Here is an 11,271-nt window from a genome sequence, read left to right as displayed (position 1 = left end):
TGGCTTGAAAGCAGCGGAGCTTTTATTATGCCACAGTCAACTGCTTCCGCTCTTTCCATTGGGCTAAAGCAGTGTTGTTTTATCATACATACACATTTGTGTGTTAAATTTCTGTTATAATGCTACTCTGTGCGTGTATCACTTTTGTAATAAAACACATAACATTAAAGCATCTTTGTTGTTGGGCCCTGTCCCAAATGGCACTCAAAACCCTTGCAGTCTTCCTCTGAGTCCACACTTTTGTGACGTAATGCCACTTTGACTGTAAGGTAGAAGTCTGCCACGGAGCTCGCCCCAGTGCGGGATCGGCAGAAGTGTGTATTGAGGGCACATAGCGGCCACAAAGGCAGTGCTCGCTAAAATGACGAATGGGACACCCAACAGTCTTGTGCGCATATGGCAGCCATTTCTAAGTCTGTAAGATCACAAGTGCACATGAAGTGTCTACAGAGCCCATGTTTTCTACAAAATAAAACTAAAAATTGGGGGTGTGACGTCATTGGCAGGCAACGCAATGACAAGGGATGGACAACTAGTTCAAACTTGCCATTTCTCTAAGTTTAAATGTTTTTGAAAACATTTAGGATAATGCAAGTACTTAAGTCAGCAAAATGTATAACACCATTCTAGTGGTTTTGGATATTTTCATTGAAAAATCTTACATATTGTGCCTTTAAAAGAACCTTTTTTTCTTAGAGGCTTTATTTCACAGAATGCATTTTAACTTAAAAAACGTAAGATACAGGCAGTGAAATGGAGAAATATGCAAGGCCTTGTTTTTTTAAAAGTTGAACCTGGCCTTTACTTCAACTTGAGTACTGCATTTTTATGTTGTCTAGTACATTTACATTCAAAAACAATGAGATTTAGTGAAGTGCAATAGAAAAAACGCATTCCATGTGAAAAAGAACCTTTTGGAACCAATTTTAAGAGTGTACTTCACATGCATTAATACTAAGACTACACGTTCATTAGCTAATGTACTAAATAACTAACCTAACTAAAGTATAAGTTTATTAAACAATGCTCTCTCTCAAAGCCCTCCAAAAGAGGAAAAGGGTGGGAATGAAGAGAGTAAAGGGAATCAGTGCATTTCAGGAAAGTGAGATGGGGACTCAAGTACGACTGTTGCCTACCTTGAAAACGCAAGTCCTTCAGCTTTACTGCGCTAGCGTCTTTCATCTTTGATGGATCATGCATGGATGAGAGGGAGCTGTCTGGATGGAGTTGGTAACCCACACAATAAGGTGATGGAACATCAAAGCTCGTACCACTCTGCAATTAAGCAGTTCAATCGACAACCACGGCTTATGGCTATAAAAGTAGCGAAACGAAGCCAGAGCGAAGCGTAACTGGTAAAAAGAGCAGAGCTTGTTCAAGCACATACTCTGGCAGTTATTCCCCAATTCCCACACCCCAGTAATTAGGAAATGTAATGGAATAGTGCTCTCTCATGATGTCTAGACAAGAAATTAGATGCTTTTTTTTTTTTTTCCCCCCCTTCATCTCCTCGGTACAGAACATTCTTCTCTGAAACAGCATCGAGTCAGTGTGTGTTACCTTTGCAGAGTCTATTGATGTGTGTGTGTGTGCGCGTGTTTGTGTGTCACATTCATTCTGGAAACAAGTACACATTTGGGGACGCCTCATTCCATATGTAATCATGCAGAACATTGAACACATATATTGAACAATTACGATTTTTTTCCAATGCAGTTTTTTTTCCCCAAGTACAGCGTGGTTTAAGCTACACAGGACACTAAAAATACCAATCGCACCAGGTTGTACATATTGCTTTGAACCACCAATTTGTTTATAAGTAATGCATGCCACATAGATGATATTATGTTTATACAAAAATAACACCAGTGTATATTACTGTGTTTCATATGAATTACAGAAATCGGATGTTCTATTGACTGCTTTCCCCGCAATCAAGTACAATTTTCAGTTCACTCCACATCAGATGTAATTGGACTAAATATGCAAAATAAGTGGTTATAACTTAATGCTATATTCCAGTTTTAAAACAATCTTTTATTTACAGCTGTGGTGTATCATTTCATCCCGTCCCCAACCAAGCAAACAAGAACTGTCAGACAACTTCAGTAGAGTAGTAATGCGTTAAGATTCAAAGTTATTGCACGACACCTTGAAGCGATGCTCAGTTTACAACAATGCGAGAGAGAAGAAACATGTGCAATAACAGAAATTGTTCTAAGAGAGCTATTAAAGGGAACCAGAAAAGAAATAGACAATGGCTTTGATCGTTTCTGCATCCGTTCTGATCAAGTAATGAAAAAGTAAAAACCAAGGGGCATGTTTGAAATCCTCACAGGAAAGAAATATCCCCCCCAAAAAAAACACAAAAACAAAAAAACATGACATCCAGTTATAAGTTATTCCAAATGAACAAGAACAAAGACAAAAGTCAGAACTGAATGTACAAAGCAACACTTTGGCAGAATTTATATAAAGCTCTAACTGGAAAGCGCTTGACTGCTTCCACATGAAGTCAAATACATTTGTACTTTCGTGTAACATACAGCATGTATGCTTAATTTATATCCAGAGCTGCATATGACAAAATGTTTTCACAAAGACAAATCAAGGTTAAAATGATGACAACACAGAGAATAATCTCCATCATTTTCCATAGCCGACACTTTGCCACTTTAATGGGTGATACAGAAGTCTCAGAGAAAATAAATTAGGTTTTATCAGTCTAAAAGAACAGAAGTTGAGTTTGAAAACCTCAGAAGCTTTACTTAACACTTCCCGACTGTAGTTCAATAGATTCCAATTTGGTGGCAATTAATTTGCAATATCTATCTGTGGCTGCAGGTTCGGAGTACGCTATTTCGGGATAAGGCCATTGACCAAACCCTTCGGACTTTACAGTAAACACGAAACTTTCTCAGCTCGGACATCGAATCTGACACCGCATGTGGTTACAAACGTGGCATAAATATTTATATTTATATATAATATATATATAAACCGCTATATGTACTCAACTGCGTATTTAGCTAATTTGTCATGTCACCAAACTCTCTGGCCTATACACCTATATTTATATATTTTTCCAAAATATTAAAAAGTACTTAATATAAAAATACAGAACAATTGTAAAAAAGGAACAAAACATTGAGTTTTATATGAAATTCATGCATGCTTCCCCACAATAACATACCGTGTTCCACTTAAGCGAAATAACAAAAACTGCCAGTAGGGGGAAGTGCAGCATCAGCCGACTGCTGTGGAACCTTTCCGTAAACATTAAAGTGGTCCATCTAGGGTTTTTTCCTTTTTTTTGTTTTCTTTAGGCAGTGACTCTCTGTGTGTTTTTTGAATTTGGTTGGACGTACAAAATAAACTGCAAAAACAATGGGATATAAAAGAACAATCTATAAAATATGGCTCTGAGCAAGTAGAAAAAGGTGTAATTTGAGGAATCCATCGAACCTAGATTGGTATGAGCGGAAGGTCGGTCTATGGCAGTAGTATGTTTCGGCTAATAAAAAGCACATGTCGTTGAGGCCGCACTCTTATGAGCTCACAGGGTCCAACGGAGGCCCCTTGCCGCATGATATCGTGTGTTTGAGTGTTTTCTGTCTCTTTCCTTTTTTTTCCTTTTTTAAAAAGAGCAAAAGCATGCTTACTACGTGCAGTATCCTTACCCTCGCAGGCTAAGTTCAGGGATGGGATTTTGGAGCTCTACCAGTGCCGTCTGCGTAACTTGGAGCTTATGTGGAGCACAGCCTGATGTTAGATAACAAGGAGAACACCTAACTGCAGAGCTGAGGTGAGAAAAAGACTGGACACATACAGAATCAGAATCACTTCTATCGCTTTTTTTTTCTGAAAGAGGAAACAAAGAAAGAAAATCCTATTCATTAGTCGCTATTCCATTAAGATTAGTATTACAATTCCCATTCCCATACAATCAGACACAGATGAACCTAAAGACAGATACATGCACGCTATTGATGAGGTGCTGTACCTTTAATAAAGTACTTGGTCAATTAGCCGGGCATTCGTTTTGAGGCAGATGAGCGTTAACAAGAGACTAGAGATGCCCACTGGGTGTGATTTCGATGAGATGATGTGTAAGATGACCCTCCCTGCCCCCTTAAGAGCCAATCAGGTTTATTATAGTCTTTTATTCTGCTAACGTTCACTATAGCAGCCTTACATCTGTACATATAAAGTGACACCCAAAATGAGCCTAACAGCAAACATGACAAGAATGTAGTGTGTCTGAACTACTTAAAATGTCCATTAGAGCATAAAACCATTTTGAAATCTAAAAGAACATGGGTAGCTTCACTGCCATGTTTTTCAATCCACCTTAAAATCGAGAAAGAGAAAAAAAAAAAAGAACAGAGAAATCTATTCAAACAGCAACTGAGTGCGTGAATATAATCGGCTGTATCAGCAAAAAACCCAAACGAAAACTATGTAACTGAGAGTCCTGGAACAAGTAACAAAAATGATTACAGCATTACACAAGACTAGAGACATGACAATATAAAAATGAGAAAAACCACAACTGTAGGAGAGATAAAAATGCCAGTGACAGGCTGAGAGAGGGAGTTTGCCACAGCGTCACCCTCTAGTGTGTAAGTTAGGCCATGCGTCACATGGGCTGCAGCACAGCCACATGTACTTACAGAGCGCTGCTGCTGCTGCCGCCAACACAGTGCAAGTCGAGAGGGGCAGAGGGGTGGGGAGGATGGAGGAGAGGGGAAAGGGATCGTAGTCGCCCCGTCGGCCGCTGTAGGTGCTGCTGTCTCTCAGATGTGCATCAGCAGGGCTCCACCGAAGGAGTGGTGCACAGGTTTTAAAAAAAAAACAAACGAAACAAAAAAAACGAAGATGATTTCTGGGCACTGGAGAACGATGGGAGGGTCACACGGAGAAGTCATGGCTGTGAAGAGAGCGGTCCGGGGGTTCGCCGCCACCTCCGTTTCTGGAAGAGGAGGGGAGCTGCTCGATCTCTACACAGCCCTCGTCTATCGTGGGGACGCGGGCTTCCTCCTCGGAGAGGGGTACAAACTCAGGGTGGGACATGAAGTTATGGATGGAGCTTCTGGATTCTGGCTTCTCTAGGCCCTCGTATAGGGAGCTACGGAATGCGTTCACCACCTTAATCTGCAGCGAGGAGTTGGGAGAGAGAAAGACAAGAAGGAATTAGTGGGATCGTATTGGCGTGGTGTCCGCTACGGGGCGGGATGCGCTGGATCTGGAGGGGAACAAAAAATATGGTCAGTGGTGGGTGATGATTTCATTTCCACAATAGCACTCAAGCTCCTTATGAAATATCAAACAAATAAAAACCAACACAAAAACAACAGCACACTGTTGAATACAGGGATCAAATGAAAACAAACCACCACTATGATGCAATTTCCTATTTGGGGCAAGTGAATGAGGAAATCAGGCGTAGCATAGAAAAACGTAAGTGGGACACATCCATATCAATCACAAGCTTCAAAACGTTACAAGCAAAATGACCACAATCACAGAACCAATGCGAGACGAGACGGACATGCAACTGAAGTTTGTTCAAGGAGCCAAAAATGGCAGATGTTCAGCATCTCTTTCGGGTTTATGAATGCCTGTCAGTAGGGGTGGGCGACACAGCAGTTGGAATGCTAAACTGCTTGAAATTGTTAACTCTAGAAATTGGGTTTTCTGTAAAACGCTGCCGGGATGGTAAAAAAAGGTGCAAAATCACTTTACATTCGGGGAGGAAAGGAAAGGAAGTTACTTAAGCTTTCCAACAAACAAAACGGCAAGAAACAATCAGATTGTGTCAATTACTGTAGCAAGTATTAAATGACATCTGACTATTTATAAGAACTCTATATTTCATCCACAAACTGTTTATAAAATAAATAAAATAAAAAAAGTTTACTTCAGAAGAAAAGCCACTGCTTTTAGTTGTATTCTGGTTTGGGTTAATAATAGTAATGCTGAGGAGATTTTAATATGTTTTTAATTGATTTATTACTTTTGTTCATCTAAAAGTGTACATTTTTAATAGAGGGCAACTGCCGGAAAAAAGATCCCATTTATTTTCTCCACAGGGGGATTGATTTTGAATAATCACTTCTAAACTATTAAAAAGAGGGCTACAAGGTTTTGTTGAACTAATCGGCCTACATTATTATTTTTTAATAATCATGTTTAACATGAATTCCTGGTGAAACCTACATTACCCATGATTCTCAAAACCAATCAGAGAATTGCAGCACACCAAAACATCTTTGGAGAAACTGTCTACTCCCATGAAGCAACTATAGATGTAATGAACTCACTGTATGCTGTATATTGTTTTATATAGGCCATTCTACAGAATTGGTCAAATTTAAAAAAACATTTAAGTATCCAAATCTTAGATGTTTACTTATATGCTACTAAAAATCACAATAACACTTATAATATTAGTAAGCTTAATATATATAAAATCATCATTTATTGGTGATTCTTTTAAAAAGTCTTGTCACTACCAAAACAGTGTATGTTTTAGTCTATTGGTTAAGACATTTATGATCAGGAACAATTTATGTGTCCCTCTCTCTCATAGCTACAAGGCGATAGGCTGTAGATAGGCTGTTTTGACAAAATAAAGTATACTGAATTAGTAACTAAGATGTTATGATAGTGTCTGGTTCAATGTATATTCATACTAATGAATCCTTAACTTTTTGCCTTTTTCAAAGAAAACTTGGATTTAAAATACAAAAATCTCACAAATTACACTTGAAATATTATTAAAAATGTAATTTAAAGTTATTGATCTACCTCTGAAAATGTTTTAATAAAATAGCAAAAAAAATATTTACAAATGTAGATGTAAGCAAAATCCTAATAGGTCAATATAACCCCTAAATTTAATTATTATTACTGTTTCGGTAGTGGCAAATTTAGGGAGAGGACAACTATTCCAAAACTTTCTGAAAATACAATATGAGAATTAACTGCATATATACTAGAAATGTGTACCCTTGGATATTTCAAATTTGCATATGTGCACTATTTTTTGGGAAAAAGCCCCCCCCCCCCCAACTCTGACTTCGGACAAATTCTGTAGAATGGCCCATAAATATCTTCAAAATCAGTTGTTTTAGATTTATCCACTGTTTTGAATATGTCGTTCACAATGCTTCAAGGGATTTCAAATACTTCAGTATTTATTCCAGTCTGTTCCTCATACAAACCTACTGCATGGCTTTATAGGAAGTCTCATGGACTACTTTCATGGGGCTTTCTTAATTTTATTTTTTGCTTTTAACGCCCACCCCTACCAGTAGGAGTTCTGCTTTTGTAAGAGAGAGGACCAGTGAAGGGGTGAAATCAATAGGGCATGGACAAGAAAAGAACTGTCAGGAGGTGGACAGAGAACAGAAAAGATGCTGTCAAAAAAGTGAAAAGCATGCATGCAGATGTATAAAAAAGCACAATTCAGATTCCTGGTTTTGATGCTTCTTAGAAGCATCAACTAATAAGCATGAGAGGTATATTCAGTCTGATAGGACTGAGAGGACAGTAGAGTACTTTAGAGAGGTACGCTGCTTTACATGCAGGAATGTCAAGAGAACAGTTTATCGGGTAATTTTGTGGTAACGAATTCTGACAGGCCATTGTGCATGAAGAAGAGGGATCGCTGCCTACTGTCGTACAGTCAAGTTACCATTAACTCAAGTTACTAGGATGTCATTTACTTTGATATCAATTTGAATTCTGTGGGAATCACCTGACCGTTTTTAATGCTTACTTAAAAAAAAAAATCCAAATGGTAAAGTGGAAGTTTGTTTGTTCAGGGATTTAAATGGGCTCCAAAAGTCGCTCAAGTCATCTAAAAAGTGTACATTTGTAATAGAGGGCAACTACCCGAAAAAAGATCCCATTTATTTTCTCCACAGGGGAATTGATTTTGAACAATCACTTCTAAACTATTACAGACAGAGCTACTGTGAGCTACAAGGTTTTGCTGAACCAACCAGCCCACATTATTTTACCTTTTTTTTTTTTTTTTAAATAACCATGTGTAACATGAATTCCTGGTGAAACCTACATTACCCATGATTCTGCAAAAGATCAAATCAAAGGACAGTTTGTCAGGTAATTTTGTGGTAATGAATTTTGACAGGCCATTGTGCATTAAAAAGAGGGATCTTGGAGGTTTTATATGAACTCTTAGGAAAACATGTAGACAGAGCATTAAAATGCATAGCATGTGCATCCAGTCCTTCAAAACATATGCTCTGGGTTTCTCCTAGTCTCTCTGCGCTGTGGTAAAACGTCAGAAACTAATCTAGCTCTCTTGCAATTTTTATGCCTTCAACCTTGAGAACGACCATAAAGACAAATGTGAATCGGTGTAACTTGTTTTGCGAGGGTCTGGGGGATTTTCCCCACACGAAGCCCATGGCAACAAACCCGTCTGAAGAACCCTCTGCCCCGCCAGCTCAGCCAATCAGCATTGGCTTAGTCTGTTCAATCCCTGTTTATTTCTCAGGTTTACATTCTTGTACCATGCAGCTATGTCGGTCATGCTTTTTCTCCCGATTTTCTCCTCCAAGCAGGAGAAAACCTTGCACATAAAACCAAGCTCCATGCCAGTTCATGTCAAAGTGCTTGACTATGTTGTGATCTCACTGCGTCCTAGAAGACAACAGCCTTTATTTTAATCAGTCTAACTATTTCTGCCTTAGTTTAAAATAGCAAAAGCCAACGCACAACACAGAAAGGAGAGGAAGGGATCCGAAAGACTGAATGTGTAAATTGTATGTCTGCTAAGTTACTAAATTCCATTAGCCTGTGAAAAAAGCAGGAACAGCAGGCTGAAGTCATTTGTGAAGCATCTATTCTCTGCTCATGAATCCTTGTAAAGCTTGTCTTCAATTGCTAATTTGGATAACTGCAAAAATAGATCTAAAATGATATTTCTATGGTATAACATTTTAAGTGCTCACATTTATGTATGTGTGAGCAATGATACTACAACTATTAAAAAGTATTAATTATTTTATAATCTCATTTGAGCCTTCCACCTAACAATGCCCTAGCAATTGCATATCGGCACTAAAAATCACTTTGAACACTTCACATTTCTGTAGAAAATACAAAAACCCAGTTAACATTTTTAATGCACTGCTTGGCAGGATCTAGCTTGACTGCATCTGTCCATTTTCACATGGTTATTTTAAAAATGATTGAACCTAATTGAACCTTTAATTTCCTACCAGCTGTCTGTCTATTTGGATCGTTCCCATCTATGGTGAAACGAACCCTCTGACCCTAAATCTGCCTTGAGTGTGAGCACACACTTTCAGATGTGTAATGCAAAAAGCACTACTGATGCAACCTAAATAAGGAACGCAGGAAAAACAGCCCATGACTCATAGCTCCTTCTAGAATATCAATGAAGAGAGATGGAGACAGAGTATAACGTGTCAGAGCAGAAGACCCAAGGTGTGATGAGGGGGCTGAAAGCATGAGAGTGAGAGTGGGGCTGCAAAGGAAGGAGAGAGAGATAGAGAACGACAAAGAGAAGAGTGTGAGCGAGTGTGTGAAAGCAGTTGTGAAAAGAGGGAGAGGCCTGGTGTTAAAATGAAAGGGAGTGAGCCAGGAGAAGAGAGGAAGAGGACAAATTCCATAGGAAAGAAAGCAACACTATGGCCCTTACTTACTCCGGGGTGCACAGCAGTTAAAATGAGCACTTTGAAGGGTGTAAGTTTTAAATATTGATATTTTTTCTTCACTTTAGAGGGCATTTATTAACCCCCAGAGCTGTGTGGAGTAATTTTATGATGGATTTATTTACCTTAAACCCCATTCACTGCCGTTTTTAATATTACTTAGATTGTATTCGTCTGAAAGAAGAAAGTCGTATACACCTAGGATAGCTTTAAAGTGACTAAATCATGCTGTAATTTTCATTTTTGGGTAAACTACTTCTTTAACAAAGGCAGGTAAGATCCCAAATAGCTCTAAAAAGCCATTTACTATCGCATGCACCGTTTACTAATAGCCTTTTTAAAGGTTCCTTAGTGAAGCGATTTTCAATTGCTCACTTTCATTTGTAATGATCCTAAATGCGGCATCCCCTTCAAGGGCGTAAAAAAACACACTATTTGGAATTCATCCAGAGACAGTCAGAGTCACAGAGAGAAGGGGAAGATTTGTGACGTGACTGAAGTACAGAGTATGAGACTGGAAAAAAACAGGAAGGACTGTGAGTGGCCTGCATCTGTCTCTCTGTCCGGTGGTTTATCAGACAGTGAACGTGTCGTGCAGGTCAAAAACATAAAAGCATCAAAATTGTGGGAAACATCAAGGTCATTGAAAAAAATAGCACACTGTGTTCTGTGGCATTTAACCCCACTCTGTTTTAGCATAGGAATGGGCTCGTTGAGTGATTTGATGCTTGCACTAAAACCAGTTGTTGATATTCTACTGATCATGTTTTTAGATCTAACACCTCAACTAGGTGTGACATTTCAGGTTTCAAGTCTCAGGCAATTTTTCTTTCATCGCTGACAGCTAAATGCTGTGCAAAGTGACAAAATCGAAACCAATCAGCGATATTTGATGTATAAAGTACAGCTATTTATAGCTGGACAGCATTTTTCTTCAAAATAAATTATAGAAAAGTGTGCACATCCAATGCAAATTGCAGCAAAGATCTATAAATATCTGCACATGGACCTTATTGCTCCAACTATGATTGATAACATCATACAGCAAAATTCATAAAACACAAGGAATATAAAATTTGTGTTCAATATTCTTGCATAAATTGTTGCAAAGATTTGTCACAGATTATTTAACAGTAAGACATTCTTTAATTCTGATTGTAATCATGAATGTGGCCCATTGTGTTGATATTTACTTGATTTTGGCCAGTCAAACATTGCTCTCTGTGGATTTACACAGCAAAACGAATTAAAAACTAGAAAACAAAAGTTTACACACACCTTGCAGAATCTGCAAAATGTTAATTATTTTACCGAAATAGGAGGGATCATACAAAATGCATGTTATTTTTTATTTAGTACTGACCTGAATAAGACATTTCACATTTAAGACATTTACATATAGTCCACAATAGAATATAATAGTTGAATTTATAAAAATTACCTAGTTCAAAAGTTTTCATACACTTTATTCTTAATACTGTTGCTCCTTGAATGATCCACAGCTGTTTTTTTTTTTGTTTAGTGATAGTTGTTCAACCAAATTTTAGATTTTTCAGCATTT

At 38.1% G+C, this 11,271-nt stretch overlaps 1 protein-coding gene across 1 annotated transcript in view; it reads right to left on the bottom strand.

Moving 5' to 3' along the window:
* Positions 1 to 1,791: 1,791 nt before the first annotated feature.
* Positions 1,792 to 11,271, bottom strand: part of atp2b4 (ATPase plasma membrane Ca2+ transporting 4) — a 117,725-nt gene continuing 108,245 nt past the window's right edge. Inside the window, exon 22 of the mRNA XM_073825501.1 lies at positions 1,792 to 5,154. Coding sequence (XP_073681602.1) covers positions 4,912 to 5,154 — 243 coding nt within the window. The 3' untranslated portion in view covers positions 1,792 to 4,911. The remainder of the gene's footprint in view (positions 5,155 to 11,271) is intronic.

Source organism: Garra rufa, chromosome 20, assembly GCF_049309525.1.
Source record: "Garra rufa chromosome 20, GarRuf1.0, whole genome shotgun sequence".
Classification (NCBI taxonomy): Eukaryota; Metazoa; Chordata; class Actinopteri; order Cypriniformes; family Cyprinidae; genus Garra; species Garra rufa.
The sequence above is the reverse complement of the archived record's forward strand: the minus strand, read 5'-3'. Positions and strand labels throughout refer to the sequence as shown.